The sequence below is a fragment of the Aptenodytes patagonicus genome, chromosome 11 (assembly GCF_965638725.1).
Source record: "Aptenodytes patagonicus chromosome 11, bAptPat1.pri.cur, whole genome shotgun sequence".
In the NCBI taxonomy this organism is placed as follows: Eukaryota; Metazoa; Chordata; class Aves; order Sphenisciformes; family Spheniscidae; genus Aptenodytes; species Aptenodytes patagonicus.
The window spans coordinates 24,477,765-24,494,231 of record NC_134959.1 but is presented as its reverse complement, the minus strand read 5'-3'; the positions used below and the strand labels follow the sequence as shown (position 1 = coordinate 24,494,231).

At 48.3% G+C, this 16,467-nt stretch overlaps 1 protein-coding gene across 1 annotated transcript; it reads right to left on the bottom strand.

Moving 5' to 3' along the window:
- Positions 1-691: 691 nt before the first annotated feature.
- DRC7 (dynein regulatory complex subunit 7) lies at positions 692-14,717 on the bottom strand. Its single transcript, XM_076349596.1, has 17 exons — positions 14,445-14,717; positions 13,841-14,015; positions 12,813-12,938; positions 12,038-12,232; positions 11,547-11,702; positions 11,003-11,221; positions 10,137-10,265; positions 9,124-9,196; positions 8,638-8,766; positions 7,679-7,807; positions 6,800-7,026; positions 5,707-5,922; positions 4,498-4,608; positions 3,275-3,385; positions 2,028-2,222; positions 1,399-1,538; positions 692-1,253 (listed from the first exon to the last, which is right to left on the bottom strand). Exons 1-17 carry the CDS (start codon positions 14,576-14,578, stop codon positions 1,121-1,123), a joined length of 2,598 nt encoding a protein of 865 aa, XP_076205711.1. The 5' UTR covers positions 14,579-14,717; the 3' UTR covers positions 692-1,120.
- Between the last annotated feature and the right edge of the window lie 1,750 nt (positions 14,718-16,467).

The window sequence follows — 16,467 nt, the reverse complement described above, 5'->3', positions numbered from 1 at the left end:
TGGTTTTAACATTGTGTTCACCTCGTAAAACGTAACAGAAACAAAGCAAGACAAAATTACTCTGTTGCAATAAAATAGGCAGGTGGGGGCGGGGTGTTTCTCTGTAAAAGCCCTTTAGTGTATCTATTACGCTTAAAATGGACAGCTACCATAAGACAAGAAGTTTAATCTGCTCTGGTTCATGCTGTATTTCAGGTGTAATGTCCCTTATTCTGCTGTATTACAGCAAAACAAGTTTCTGCCTTCCCCCAGCTGCAATCAGTATAGTCTTTGTTGAAGGTGATCATTAGAGGTTGTTCCTTGAAGACTGCAGCTGTTGGGAACTGTAGGTAGAATCACTTGTAGGTGTCCACGGTGCCTAATGTACTATAGATGACATCAGAAATTGTTTCCTAGCAGGTTCAGGGACTTACATAAATACCAATACATGGCACACACATACTGACTTCCATTTGTGGATCTCGGTGAATGATTAAGCAAAACACTTGGATTACCTAAAATTTCTTGGATTTGGAATGCTTTTTGGATTTCTCTTGACTTTTTACCCTGTCTGCCAATACTTGTGAATGGTGATGGAGACATTCAAAGAGAAAAATAAAGATGTTAAAATCCAAAGTTTGTCAATTTGAGTATTAGTCTTTGCTGGGTTTCGTAGTTAATAGATAGCTCTAAATGAGGTCAAAGAATTTTTAATTTGTTGTGAACTCACAAGTTCAAAATCTTTGCTTGTGCTACTTATAAAACCAAATTATAAATTTGTTAAAATATTATGTTGGAAAGAACCAGTATTCCCAAATAATCCTGCTCCTGATGTCAGCAGCTAGGGAGCAGGTTTGGGGAAGAAAAGCCCCGCAATACAGCGTGCATAATTTGTAGCAACTTCTGAAGCAGACCTTAAAGCTGAGGTCTCATTCAGACTTCAGTCTCAAACTTAATAGAATTACATGAGAAGACAATTGATGTAATTGCAGATGGGCCTTAAAATAAACGAGGGAAAAGAAAGACAGTGGAATGCTACAAGTTCATTAAAATCTCCATGAATCCGATGATAATGAAAGATTTACTGCAGGCAAGTAGGAAAACCTTTCCACCTTTTTTCCCAGGCTGCTTCCAACAGGCTTCAGCACTGATTTCCAGTGTCTGGTGTGAAGGAATAAAGAAATCGGGCATGACCGAGGTGCTCAGCTAGGCGAGGATCCTTGCGCAGCTTCTCTTCAAGAGCAAGGTATTTCTGTGGTGCTGTCTGCTTTTCCCTAGAACGAGAAGGGGGATATCGGAGGAAAACTGCAGCGGGACATCGAGTAGAGTATTTTACAGAATAGCTTCAGTGCTGAGTTCCTGGGGGGCTGACTTGTAGACCTCCCCTGGGCACTGTACTCTGGCAGTCATTCCCAATACCTGTTGAGCCTCAGCGCTAGAATGTGGATATGGAACATGGTTTCAGAGTAACGGGCGAGGAAGTCATCCTCCTCCTCTGCACTGAGCTGATTCTTCTTTTCCTGAAACCACTGGTCCTTCTTCTGCAGCTCTTCCACCGCCTGTTGGGGGAGCAAGCAACCAGAAGTCAGGGTAATAGAGAGGAGAGAGAGGAGCAAAGGCACACAAGAGTGGAACTCAAAGTTCAGGGAGCCGAGATGAAGGAAACCACAAATCAGAGCTGGTTTATTTTTATGGGAGGCAGTAAGTTTGAGATGAGGTCTCACAGAACAAGAAAACATGGGGAATCAAAAAAAACATGGAACAGCGAGAGGCAGCAAAACCTGAATGCGTTGCCTCACTATAGTCAAGAAGCACTGGAGAACCAAGTCAGCTCTGATTGAGATAGGGACTAAATTTCACCCTGGAGCTATTTTGTTCTTTGATTTCACATGCTAACGACAAAAAAAAAAAAAAAAGGCATGTTTATGGGTCTCAAAGTAATCAAAGGTTTGTTTCTCGCCTGCTGTCACAATGAGATATGTGTTAGCCTCCTGCCAGTACAGAAGAGACTCCAGTAACAACACATCCTGGAGCGAGGCTGGCAATACCTTTTCAAAGCGGGCCTGGATGATATTGGCTTTATCAATGAGTCGACGCTTAAAATCAGTCAGGCAGTTATCTCTGACGCGCAGGGCCTGCCCCTTGGTCATTTTCTCTCTGTAGCCAATTTGAATAAGAAAAGGTGCCAGGTAATCCAGATCCTGTTCCTCTTGTCCTGGGAGCTCATCCTCCATTGCGTTCTTCTGGAGGGGAAAGGACAGAAAGAGTCATGGTCCCATTTACCTGTTTCCCCAAACACCCTGTGATAAGGCAAAATAAAAGCAAAGGCCAAAATCCTCCTCCCCCCCTCCCCCAGGAGGAAATAACGTTTCTTTTTCCTACAGTTTGATCAAAACTACTGCTTTGTATTAGCTTTGCATACCAACCCTTTTCCAATGCAGTTTTTATTCTGTAGTTTATTTTCTACCGTCCTTTTTAACATTTCTCCTAATTTCCTTGATTGTAGAGACGTCTCTTACACAAAACACGTTATCCACTGAGGTACAAGGAGGGCTCTACAAAATGCATTTGTATTTGGACAGAAAGAGGTGAGGACAGGGTATTTTGAGCGACAGCAGCTTGTAGGCTGGCAAGTAGCTGGTTCTTGCATCTTTGCCCCTGCTTGTGTTTCACGCCAGAAGTTTGGCATCGTAAAACCTAATATCACCTTTTATAATCTCTATTCAGGAAAGCTCAGTCTAAAAAACATTCACAAGAAGCATCTTAGAGATCTTGAAAAATTGCAAGTAATTATTCTTGAATCTTTTTGTATTTGTCCATAACATGCATAAGGTATTAATTCCTCAACAGAGATGGTGGAACAGAATTGGCTTTGCAAGTAATAATGAAAACCAAGAAAACAGCTGACTCGTATCACACAAAGTAGTGTGTATTTGCCTAACAAAATGAGCCCTGGCTAGAAAGATGCAGCTTGGAATCCATTATCATACTCCCCCCATAATCCCTATTATCAACTAATCCTTGATAATTTTCTTTATTAACTAAACAAAATAAAACAATAATCTTTCTCGGTGATGCAAGTTTTTCCAGAAAGTCAGAAGGTCATAGCATGATCATGTTATATTTTCATGCAAGTCAATTGAAGCTGTGCTGACTTACACCTGCTAGGGATTTGGCCCAGTATATTTTAACGATACTAAAAGCTCTTCAGAGATAATTCCTCAGACAGAAAAAGCTTACTCTGGATTTCTTTGTGTATATGTAATAAATACTGGGACTAATGAAGTCTACCTACCATGGCTTCATTCTGTTGTCTTCTCTTTTCATTCCTCTCTCTATTATAAATTGAAACTGACAATTTAACGGCAGTTTCTTCATTCTCACGGATCTTCAAAATATTTAACACCTTCCAAAAAATCAGAAGAAAGACCCCTCAGCTTTCCTACCAAATGACAGTACTTTTACATGCTTGACCTGCTAACAGAGCAGATGCTGCATACAAGAACTGTAGCATAAGGTTAAATATAGAAGATCTATACAAATATGTTCATATCCTGCTGTCAGATCAAGCCGATAGTGGTCTTATTTTTAGATTGCTGCTCTGCATGAAATTCTTGGACACAATTATTATCTGTTAAGAAAGCTCTTCTGGAGTCACAGTCTTGCCACTACTTTTGAAATTGCACTGATAGCTTTGGCTTATTTCTTTGTCTTAACAGGATATACAGCACAAGCAATGTGAATATTTTGCCTGTTAATACATCAAGACTGAGAAATTTGGCAAGGTAGTTCATGAGGTCACAGTGAACTAGCTTCAGATTTCTGGGAAAAAAAGGGAATTTTGCCATCTTGTTCTTAATTATTCCTAGTATTCTGTGCTAATATAGTTGAGCATTCCCTCTCCAGCTCTCCTCCTCTTCCTCACAAAAACATTTAAAAAAGAAATAAATCCAATAGCTTTGCCTCCATCTGCTAGAATGGTGGTATTTATCATGAAGTAATTACAAAGACTTCTAAGAACATGGATTCGTTACACCGGTCACAGTGTGATTAGCAGTACAAGCAATGTATTTTATGAAGTATTTCTCTACAGTTGCTCCCACAAAAAGTCACTTCAGTATTTTGAAGACTTCCTGGAAATGCCTAGCAACTAGATATACAACATTACATACAATATCTTTTCTTTTAGGTCTCATTCCCAGGCAAAAGGCAGATATGTTTCTAGGTGCCCCAACTCATATGCTGTCATTTGTCCTCTGAACCTGTCTTCCTCCCAGAGAATGAAGAGTAAGAGCAGGAGCTGGAAAGTGTGTGCCTCTCCATAAATATATTAAAGCCACGTCTTTACTGAACAATGACTGGGTTGCAAGCTTGATAATTCAGCATGGAGACCAGCTTTGTGACACCAAAGTTTTATTTTTGTCACAGTTTATGCTGAGGATGCTTTGGCAACCAGTCAGCCAAAACCATTTCCATGCCTGACCAACTTTGACAACAGTGCGGACACCTCCCTGTTACCTCTGCTTCAGATTGCCGGACTTGTTGCTTCAGCCGCTTCTCTTCCTCTGTTAGCTCCTGCAACAATTTGTACAGGTGGAGCAGCTTCTTCTCTTTCTCAGAGGACCCCGCCTGGAAGCAGATAAGCTAGTGAAAGACAGTAGCGCTCTCTGGGTGCACGGGACCAGGTACTCTGCTAACAGAAATTGGCACAATTCTGCTATAGTCAGTACAGTGACACTGATTTCCACCATTGAAACATCTAACCCATGGTCAACAACTTATTAGACTTCGTTTCGATTTTGAGTCTATCAGTAACGGGAGCCAGATGGCACATCTTGCACTTTGCTGATGCTGCTGTTATTGGTTAGAACCGGTTGTGCAGGGTTAGAGATGAAAGGATGGCATTACAGCAGATGCGTTCTGTGTATTCTGCCCAATGGGAGATAGAAACTTTAAGAAAACGTGCATAACGCTAAAAAATCCTGTATTTGCAATCTCTCTTTGATTTTCCTAAGTGTAATTGTGCAGCATCACTGCAGAATTTACTGGCAGACTCCTGCCCCTGGTTACAGACTCCCATCAATAACGTTAGTGGAATGACCCCCCCACCCCAAATGAGAGAATTTGGCTTAATGACGGCACTCCACTTTTTTTATAGTATCTTTTATTTAAGGCTATCTATCTATCAGCAATGCATTAAGCCTCAGCATCTTGCTCTGCATCTGCAGGGTAAACTCTGGGAGATTTAAGCAATGATGTGACCCAAGAAGTCCATGGCAGAATTGAAGCTAGAACCCAGGATGTCTGCTTCTGCTTCTCTGCTGTAGTCTCTTCTTCAAGAGAGAACGGCAGAGGAAATTTCAGCTTCCCTGCCATGAATCTGCAGAACTGAGCCTAACAGCTGCTGAACCAGCATCTTGCAAGTTCCCAATGGCTGTGTCTACATTGCCTGATGACCAAGTCTGGGAAGATGGCCTCAGGCATGGCTAGAGCAAGCCTTTCACGCTACACTATGTCCTGCGTGCCCAGTCACTTCCAGCATGGTAATGCATCCCCAGGGGCATTTGTGTTGTCAGCCTAGAGGCTGTCTGTGAGGGAGGTGTGCAGACGGAGCAGAGGGGCAGCATGGAGTATGTCATGCTTGTAGTTCTTCCACTGACATTTCACCTTCCCTTTGTGTCTTGTGATCTAGAAAAACTTCAAGATATAAGTAGTTTTTCTCCATACCTGGTATGTGATGCACATTTCTGGGGTCATGACGATTTCATTTCCTTTCCTATCCCTCTCTGACGCTTTGAAGAAATCCTTCTTTGAGGCAGTAATGTATTTATCCTTGAGGTGATACGTCAGATGGATTGTCTCCTCTGTGATCAGAAAGATACGTTCTGCTACATCTTCATCAGCAGGCTTTTCTAGGTTTCTGTGGAAACGCTCCTTGATTTGCTGATGAGGGGTGAAAAGAAAGAGATGGAAGCAGGTTAGACAACACAGAAAACTGGCAAGATTTGCAAAGTTGGGTAAAAGGTAAAAATTGGGCTTTTCTGCCTGGACTACGATGGCATCTCTTGGCCCATGGTCCTACTGTTCTTTCCTGTGCCCGAGAAAAAAAGCACAAAGCTGCTTAAAGCAATAGAGAAGTCTCCTATTTGTGAAGCTGAGTATGCTCTCCAAGCTCAAAGTGAGTTTGGGATGCATCCCTGCCTGAGGCAACCACAGGAAGCAAGGTATTTTGGAGCACAACAAAAAGTTTCCCACATTCCCCAACATAGGGAAGGAAAAGGAGCATGTTGGGTGCTGGTCCAAAGGCAGGCCACTGCATGGCTCTGTCTTGGCAGGTGAAGTGTCTGAGCCATGCTGCCAGATGTCAGATTTCCTCCCTCTTCTGTTCTCCAAATCAGACCTGACTAGAGGAAGAGGTAGATTACCTGCTTGCAATCATAGCGATGGGATACTTCATCAGGAACCTAAAACGTTATTAGTTTGGGGTCAGAACGTGAAATCATTTGACTAGTTTTGAGTCTTGTGAAAATTTCATTCCAAAATCATAGTCAAGCTTTTTTCCTTTCCTCTGACACACATTTTCCTAGTTTCCTAGTTTCATTCTAGCTGCTCAATGCAGTTCGTGACAACTGGTCACACTGTAGCTCTCTGTCAGGCAAGCAACTGTGAGACACAGCAGCTGAACAAGGCTTGGACGTCTCATCTGCAGTTTTGCCTTGGCTGCACCCACTGAAAATGAACCTAAAGCCCTAGGCAGTATGTTTTGCATAGTATAAATATCACAGTGACAGATATTTTTCTGTTCCTGCCTTGGCCGTACCACTATAGGCTGGGAGTTAATGTCAGTTCTGGTGCCAGCCAAGTGTATTTTCTTTCCTCTTTTGCCAAACTCCATGTGCCGGACACGCAGGAAGTCATCCCGCCCCACGAAGTACTCTGTCATCTCATTAGCATTTTCAACACGTTTCTGGAGGCCATCGACTCGCGCCTCATTGTAAAACTCCATCGTATGTTCAGTCTCTGGTTCCAGCGACATATAGGTGTGAGCTAAGGACGTAAGAGAGATTGCACACGTTTTCAGAGTTAGCAACCATAATATGGTGAACACAAGTGTGTCCAGAGGAAGCCTCATTTTCTTCAGCAGCCAATAAATCAAATGCACATAAGAGCGTAAGAAGGGAATGTTATCTCCTCACTGCTGTGTACCAATACGCCACAGCCTAAGGACAGCAGGACAGCTTTGCAGGGCCGCTGCCTTCCTTACACAGTAAGGCAGTAGTGAGTGGAGCCTGGACCCTGCTCTTCCCAAACCAGGAATGGGCGCAGCCTCTTTGGGTGAAATGCTGCTTTAGCAACAGATCTGGTGCAGGACTTTCTCTCCCCCAGCTGCACAACACAGAGAGACTGAACATAATCCTAAGTAAGTTAGGAAAGTTTCTACTCCTATCACCTCTACTGGTAAATCACCCTATATATGTGATAGGTATGTATTTTTCTTCTGTTATGCTGGGGGGGAGCACTGTCCAGGACTGGAAGCCAACAACCCAATTCGCTGCTCTCCACTGGAGACCATGTTATTTATCTCGGCCATTCATCCCACAAGTTTGCTGCCACCCCAACTTTGGGCTTCTGCCACTGCTAGAAGGGATTCACATGAAGTCCCATCAGCTGCAGTGGCTGCCCAGATGAGCTGGGTTACCTTTAAGATTGAGGAGGTGTCCTGGGCTGAAGTAGTCTGTGGTCAGCTGTGTTTGTTTATTCACTTCCCTCATATCCAACATGTCTTCTCGGTTTTTGAACCACTCCCTCACCTCCACTACTTCAGTACCTGGCAGGAGACAAAGCGTTTCACAACCTTATGTCACTCTGTCGGAGGTGGCAAGATTCATCTGATGAGCTCTCAGTGTCTGTGCAAGCACACTGTGCTCCTGATACAGCCAAAGCAGACATCGCATAGCCACTTTGTAGATGAATCCTAATCTACATTTGAGTAGATGAATTACACCTTAAGAGGGTTTATTCCTCTCCATCAACAAGAACTAAAGGAATCAGCTCAGGGGGAGAAGGTGGCATGGCGGATGGCTATGGTTAGGCAAGGGAAATTCCATCCCAAATACTTAATAACAGTGTCAGGAGTGAAGGGAAATGAGATAGGGGCATTACACTATCCAAGAGTGCCGAGGACAGGACGCTGTATGTCCAGTTAGGAATCTGCACAGTCTCTTGGACCAGCTGTTGAAGAATAATGCTTTGGAGCACAGAAATATCCACAGTCAGTAGCTGCCCCTTTCTATGGCTCCTGTCAACACCAATAGGAACAGTGATACTATTGGATCAAATCAAACCAGCCTTCCATTTCTCTGAAGACTGAAAATCCAAGCAGCTGACCTGCGACACCGAACAGCCTCACCACTGGGGTGTAAACAGATTCAAACTCTCGCAGGAACCCCTAGCAATGCTGGAAAGTTCTGGGGCTCGACAGACAGCGAGCGTGATGAAGCGTTTGAAGATGTGGTAGGTAAGTCCCCCACAAATGTGAAAGGAGGATGAGAAAGCACAAGAGACTCTGGCAGGAAGGGGACCATCTCCCCCTTCCCATCAGCACACCCCAGGCTGTGTTTGCTCAGTGCGTTGAGTGTGTTCACTCGTCCCTCTTACAGTCTAAGTCTGCGTAGATGGTGAGGCGTTTCACCAGCCCATTTCCATTCAGGTATGGTGCCCATTTCTCCAGTTTTGCTTTCCTGTACAGGATCACCTTCCTCCCCTGGGAACAGCGGGTCTCAAACTCTGCAGTGAGCAAGAGAGGTATCAGAAAAAATTACTCCCTTGTACTCAGCGCAAGGAAAAAGAATTCGAAAGGGAGAAAACCATGGTCTAAGGGAAACCATGCATTTACTGATTGTGTTCAGCTGCCAGTAAAGCTGTTCAGGCCCTGCCTGTTGTGCTTTAATGCTATAATAGCATAATAACTCTTTTCTCTCCCAAAGCAGATATTTGATAATGCAGGGGCAGTACCTTGTGCGTAGTGGTAACAGAAAGTGCATCCCAGGCAAAATCATTCAGCTGGCAGGAAAACACGGGGCGGGGGGGGGAGGGAGAGAGGTTAGCTGGGGGGCAAGCAAAAGGCAAAGGAAGAATACATACCTCTGGGAGATATCTGAATTGGGGCTACCCATGATGGTGGCATGTCAAAACTCATGTCTTCCTCCTTTTCCTGCTGAAACAGAAGCAGAGTTTTGCATTTTTGGCAGCTTCTCTTACTGTACCAGGAGGCATTTTGGTTCTAGAGAATGCAGTGCAGTGATCAGAGCTCGGCTCGTGCGAGGCTGTGCTGGTCCTGGGGAACACGGTGGCACAGTTACGAGAGCTGTGTCGGTCACACACAGCCTGAGGACAGAGGCAAGCAGCACACTGCAGTTTACGTGGAAGGAGAGCTTTACTGCACCCCCACACTCTCACTAGCACACCCCTACTCAAGCCTGATGAAATGATCTTCTTCTGGCTAACGCTCATGCTGGATAGGGGATGACTGTGACAATCGTCATTCAAACTAATGACCAGCTTGTTTTATGTAGACCATGGAGGGTGCTTTGCTCCCCAGTTATGGGCACAGGCTGAGGAGGGTAGATAACAGGAGGGAACGTACTGTTATTGGCGTTCCTCCGTCCTGCTGTGCTGGTGCCATGCCTGCTTTATCATGCTGTGTTCTCCCACCAGGACAACATACCATTTTTTGCTTCCAGTACACAGCATTTTTTGGTATGTTAGAGTACATACATTATTTCTACATCTGGCTGGCAACTCCACCTAGCAGCCAGGAAAGCAGGGTGCTGACCAGCAGAGAAAGAGTGTCCAGAAAAATTTCAGTTTGGATTTTATTTTTTTAAATTATTTCATCCCAAAGGTCAATGCACTGGAGGCCTACAGAGGTCCCGAGCCACTTAGGACGCCAGAAGTACCACTTGGGGTCCTGCTTCAAAAAGCATCAGAACTATTCAAGACTGAGAAGGAATCTAAAGTGCCAACCAAAACGTAGCTAGAGCAACAGTGATCTGACCTGGAGGGGGCAGCAGGCAGGCAGACATACGCGGGCCTACGAACACACCAGTTCGATACAGCATCCCCACTGCACGAGAGCCATCATTTGGGTCACTCACCATGTCATCCATGTCCCTGTCAGATAACTCCTTTTCCTCCTCAGCATCTGGGAGCAGCTGAAGAGGCTTGTTGCTCCCCGAAAGCATAATTTCCCAGCGGATAGCGTCACCCAAGTCAAAGATGAGATCCTAGGCCATACAGAAGAAACCCACTTAACTACAGGGCAGTCTCAAGGGCCTGACACTAAACTGAATGCTGCCCCTGCACGTCTGCGGTGCTCTGGACCTGGCTGGATGTCAGAGAGTTAAAGGATTCTAGACAGACCCTGGATCTCAGTGAGGTGGGCTCTTCAGACCCTTGGCTGGCTGGCGGGACCCCAAAGCCTGCCCCTGTGCCTAGAGAGCTACAGACCCCTTTCCTCGTGGTGCCTCTGCCACAGATGAGAGGAAGTTGCTGGAAATCCTTCTGCCTCCCTCCTCGGGGCATGCATGGCCCCAAGGTCATCCACACAGGCCTAAAGTTGCTCTAACTCAGACCCTCGCCTCACAGACTTTGTATCAGCTGGGGAGTAGCTGAGGTGTGGGAAGAGCCTCATCAAGATCTTTCCTGCCTTGAGCCATGCCTGACAGGCTCAAAACATCCTCTGCCTTAAAAGCTGTTGTTTGAGAGAACAAGTGTCCAGCCAGCCTTAAAAGCTGATATTCTAGCGCTGTAGGGGTTTAATAGGTGTGATAAGTATTTTCTAGCTCAGGGTCTGGGATGTCCTGGAGTAGTTCCAAAGTCTACGTAATCAGGGCAAAATGACCAGAGCCAACACAGGGAATGGTTAAGTGGAAACTGGGGTGACCTCTGATCTTGGACTTCCCCAGGACTCAGGTTGGCCCAGCTGTCCCTCCCAGGCACAGGGTGCTTAAGGGCTCATTACCTTGCAGCCGTTCCAGCAGTCCTGCATGTTCACCCAGTAGTTCCTGTGGTTCCAGACGCTCTCGATCCCAAGGAAGTGCTCATCCATGGTGCTGTGGCTGTTTCCCGTGAAGGGGTTGATGAAGAAGGTCTCGGGAACCGCCCTCTTCCCAGACAGAACCAAAACCCATGCGTGCACCCGTAAGCCATACAAAGGGTCACGCCTGGGCTTTTCCAGTTCCTGTAGCGGAGAGGACAGAGCAGTAATTATTGCCATTTTATTGCCACTTTAGTCCAACCCAATGGCAATCTTATTCTCTCCTCTGCCCACTTCTAAAGATCTCCAGGCCACTAACACTCTTCAGAAGAGTGACGTAGTACATATCCAGTACATATTCCTGTGCCAGCACACACTGTGCTCCCAGGGGCCAAGTGCTCATGGCCATGGTCAGGGTTGTGTCACACTTCACGGCAGAGGGTGGTGAGCTCCTTTCTTTGGTCAGCCATTACCTGTGTCTCAGCTCTTGCTCCTGGAGTTTACAGTGAGGTGGACCTTGCTAACTCACCATGACCTTCTCCTGTTCTCTTTCCTTGTTCTTTTGAGCAGCTTCAGTTTCTGCCTTCTTCTTGGCCTCCTGCTGAAGCTCAAACTTGCTGTGCAGGTCTGGTGGGGGCTTAACTCTATACTTGTTGGACGACTTCTTCATCCCCTCTTTTGGTACCTGCCTCCACAAAAGCAGGGTGTTGCTGTGAAACCCAGCAGAGATCAGGAGAAGGGAGAAAATGTATGGCTTACAGGTACCTCCCAGTTCCCAACCCTTGGCAGTTTGTAGTATTGGACCTGGTGAGCAGGAATGCAGTGAAGCCAAAGAGGCCTCTTAAGGAACTGTGGAAAATCACTCAAAAGATCCCTTTGGTGATGTCCCTTCTTGGTACAGCCTGAAACCCAGTGTGGACCTGAAGCTGTTCCCCCTAGCTCGACTCCGGACCTCACTGGAAATGAACAGGCTGAGCATGCATGCTGGGCTCCTCCCTGCCTGCTCACTGCACATCTCACCTCCTGTGGCTTCCTGAGCAGTGGGCACAGCTCCAGAGTCTCGTCCAGGGTGCATATCTCGCGGGTGGCATATCCGTGCACACAGTAAGCATCATACCCGGCCCCGATCAGCATGGAGCACAGCAGCACGCTGAAGTCAAAGCAGTTCCCTCGCTGGTATTTCAGGATGGTGGTTGGGGAATAGAGTGAACTGGGCTGGAAAAAAGAGAGATGCGTGTTCACAGTGCTCTTGTGAAGCTGAAACACGCACCAGGCAGAGAGCAGGAGAGAGAGAGGGCATTGCCCATATCCCTGGGCTCTGCACCCATAGGGAATCTCTTATATAAAATTCCCATATAAGCCACAGACCCCAAAAGTCCCCTCCAAAGCGATCTGGGGAAATTCTGACCCCAAATCTGGTGACATTTAACCACAGGGAGAGATGGGCAGGAGGTGTCTTGGTCTTTGGAGGGGAAGCTTGTCAGCCATTGCAACCCACAGCAGACCAGCTGGTCATCTGGGGTGACTGAGAGCAGGGTCAGGCCCAATTTTGTAGAAATGGTGCTTAATTGCTTGACAGGTACAACACTGTACCTGTACTGGGATTACAGATCCAAACAGAGCGCACAGGGCCTGGGAAAATCGGGGGGTTGCCTAAGTAATGAGGGGATGATGGAGGGGTCAAAGACCTTTGTAATCCCAGCCACTGGGGTTTCCACGTTGTGTCCTGCTGAGCAGCCCTTCTGTCACCTCCACTACGGGGCTGTTTCTGATGGGACTGCAGCCCCTTTCTTACCGGTGTGATAGGGGACTTGAGGGGCTCCACAGTGAGGTAATCAGAGACAAAGCTGGCACAGCCATCCCAGTGGTACAGCTCTGTATAAGGCAGCAGGGTTGGCCTCACCGTTGTGCTCACAAACTTCTGTAGGGCAACAAGAGGACTTCGGTTAGCCAACAGACGCCTGGCAGAGTCTCCTGTCAAAAGCCATCTTCAGACCACCCCTGGATGTTGCAGCTCTCATTCAGGACCTCCCTAGAGCATACCAACAGCGTCAGTAACCCCCCTCACCTGTTCCGAGATGGAAATTGCATGAGGTTGAGAGGCTGCCTGCTTGTCTGTGGCTAAAACTTCAAGCTCATCTCAGACGCACTACAGATGCGAGCCAGTTCTTCTCTTAGCTTTCAAGCAAGACAAATAGCTACTGCCCTTTCCAGCTTTTATGTCCTCCAGCATTTTTTGCCTTGTATGTTAATGATATAATAAACGTTGGGGAAAGCTGGTCCAAAGTAGCAATTCCAGATGCCTGGGGGAGCATCAGGTCCAGAACTAGGCAACAGTTGTGCAGCTTGGACCCAGTCCCAAACAAAACCAGACCACAAACTTCCACATTTACTTCCTTGCCTGTAACTTCTGCGAAGTTCAGAATAAGACCTAACTCTGGATCCAGACTCCATATCTGTGACTGAGCCCGAGCCTTATCTATTTCATGTGTTTCTTTTACTTTCCTTTATGTTTCTGTGGTCTTTCCTGTTTCCTAAGCATCATGCTGCAGGGCTGCGAGCTGCCTGCAGCCTACATGGCACCACCACCATGTGCATGGTACAACGCACTTGTGGATTTGGACAGCCAGGGTGTTCCCGGGGTGCTGTGTGCCTGCTCGGGGTGCTGTGTGCCTGCTCGGGGTGCTGTGGGCACAGCAAGCGGGTTCCCATTCCCTTCGGCCAGGGGGGAGGGCAGGAAGGGCTGCTGTCCTTCCCCAGCATTTGGCACTATGGAAGCCGAGTGTCCCTTCCGCTGCGGCCCAGCCCCACGCCACCCCATACCTCCACGCCACACTCGTTGACCGGGTGGAGGAAGAGCGGCTTGCGGTCAGGGCAGAGGTGAGCGTACTGCTGGAGGAAATGGTCAGCGATGTGCAGTAGCTTCTTTTCCTTCAGGGAATTTGTCTTGTACGAGGACGGTAACTGGGACGTGTCAATAGAGCTCCAGTCAAAATCACTTCCAGGACAGGGGGAGGCAGAGAGACACAGGTAATAAGCCGGGAGCAATTCAGGCAAGATGACCTGCTATCAAAACATGGCAGGGGCTCCCTGTTTCCCAGGGAAAAAACAGGGATCATATCCAAGGACATGATTTTGACATAGCCAAGCTTCTCTGGAGTGATGGCAAGCTGACATATACCCAGAAGCTCAGGGGATCTTTATGTAGTGTCACGATACAGCAGTAAATGAACGTACGATGAAGTGAGTTATCGTCTTACTCGCACGTGCCCACTCTTGGACAAACTGACCAGGCACGCAAAACTCGCTCACTCCCCTCCTTGTGCAAGGGGACCACACGTGCCATCCACATGTGTGCAATCTCCCCGTGGATCCCAAAGGGACCATCTCTGCTCATCCCAGTAGCTGACAGACACACGTAACTTACGGTACATCACTTGGGATGCAGATTTGCTCCATGGACAGCTTCGTCTCCAAGTCCGGGAGTTTAGCACTGATCTCCAAAGCCTTCAGCTCTTCTTCTCTTTGCTCCTCTTCCTCCTTCTCCTCCAGGACCTCCATTCTGCCTCCTCCTGTGCACTACAGAAATGCACGCACCAGGGTGAATTCAGGGGTGGGACCCAGATACACAGCAACACTCGCACTCTGGCCGCAGTGATCTAGTACGTGAGCACGGCTGAAGCAGCCTGAAGCGCGATTCCCATTTCTGCGACAGGAAAGGGTGAGCACTGAATCTGAGTTTGGGTTGGGCTTGGTAAGTAAGTGGCTGCATGTTCCCGGGCCCCCCCGAGCATGGGGGAGACGGCAGAACGGGGGGAGCCTGGCTTGGTAGGGCACAGCACATCCCCACGTTCAGTCTCAGATCATGGTGCGTCCCCTGTTTCCCGAGCCCATGTAAATGCTGCGTCCTCTGTCCTGCCTGGGGTGCTGCCGGCTGGAAAACAGCTCTGGAAATCTGCTGGGCACCTGCCGATGGCCCATGCCAGAGCCTGCGGGCTGCACTGAGCCCGGCCGGCCGCTCAGGGGCCTTGAAGGGAGGGGGATGTTTTGGCAGCAGAGTCAGCAGCCTCCAAGGACAGAGGGCTGCTTATATTATTTATTTACGTCTCAGGGAGGTTGGGGGCTGTTTGTTTCCCCCTCCTTGCGGTCAGGCTGACCCCGTGAGGAGGAGACAGCAAGAGGGAGACACAGACCTTGCACGGGGGGGGGGGGGGGCAGGGGGCGGCGGGACAGGGGGGTGTCCCGGGGCCCGGCACTGCTCACCGGCTTCTGCACCACCCCGACAGTCTCCCGCCCCCGCCGCCCCTTCAGCCCCACGGCTCCCAGGGACAGCCAGGCGGCAGCTGCTGCCCCCCTGCCCTTCCGCCGCCTACCCCCGGCCTCACCGCCTCCGCCTCACCGCTGCTGCTACCGGGCCCGCGCACCATGGCAACGCCCGCCGCACAGGCGGCGTGGGGCCGTGGCGGGGGCTTGCGGCCTCTCCCGGGCCTCCCCCCAGCATACCCCGGCCTACCCGGGGGCCTACCGCTGCTTCCCCCCCGGGGCTTACCCCAGGGCCTACCCGGCCCCCCCCCCTCCTCCTGCCCTACCCTCAGGGCCCCCCCCCCAGGCCTCCTGCCACCCCGGGCAGGACACAGGCCACCCCCAGGCTGCCCCCACGGGCTCCTCAGGTGCCCATCCCGCACCCCCTCAGCTGCCCCAGCCTCCTCTGCCACTGGCCTGAGCATCTCCTTGGCTCCCCACACCCGCCCCGGTGCCGCCCGGGGAGAAGGCGCGTTTCTGGTGGCAGCCCCCTCTGTCCAGAGTATTTTTAGGCGAAACAGGGGGAAAGCGGGCAAACCCTGGCCACCAGGACAGTTTTGCCACCAGCCCCTCAGAGACCACAAGGCTCACGAGTTTCATCCTCTTTTTAAAAAAAAAAAAAAAAAAAAAAAAAAAAAAAAGCCCCCCCCCCATTCCTCATCCTTTTCCTTTGTTGCTTTCTAAGCCTGCGGGCTGCACTGCCTTTGCATCTCTAAGCCAGTCTGTGCAAGCTTCTCTCCCGGTTAATTGCTTTGTAAAATACATAATGGAAAGCAGAGATTCTCACCCAAAAGCTGGCAGCAGGCCTTTTTTTTTTTTTTTTTTTAATTGGTAGTTCATTAGGCTGTGAGCAGGGTCAGGTGCTGAACACTTTTGTTTCCTGGTTTTCGTTGTGGTTAGGAAAAAAACTGGATGGATGGATGTTCACATTTGCTGCTATGATGTTATGGTGACTGTAGCAATTAAAGCTCTGAGGATGCACAGAGCATAGTCAATATATATCAAGAAGCATCACTTTGAATGATGACTGCTATTTGCAGCTGGTTACTGTTTCCCAAACAAAGCATGGTAGGACCAAGCCCTCATCCCTCCATCTCTCACTGCTACTTCTCACCAGATCTTAGATGTCAGAACTCATTAAAAAAAAC

Coding starts and splice junctions, on each gene's coding strand:
- DRC7 (XM_076349596.1), bottom strand. CDS start 14,578: ATGGAGGTCCTGGAGGAGAAGGAGGAAGAGGAGCAAAGAGAAGAAGAG. Junction 4,609..5,706: donor AAATGTGCATCACATACCAG/GTATGGAGAAAA, acceptor ATCTGCTTCCAG/GCGGGGTCCTCTGAGAAAGA. Junction 3,386..4,497: donor TCCGGCAATCTGAAGCAGAG/GTAACAGGGAGG, acceptor ATTTTTTGGAAG/GTGTTAAATATTTTGAAGAT.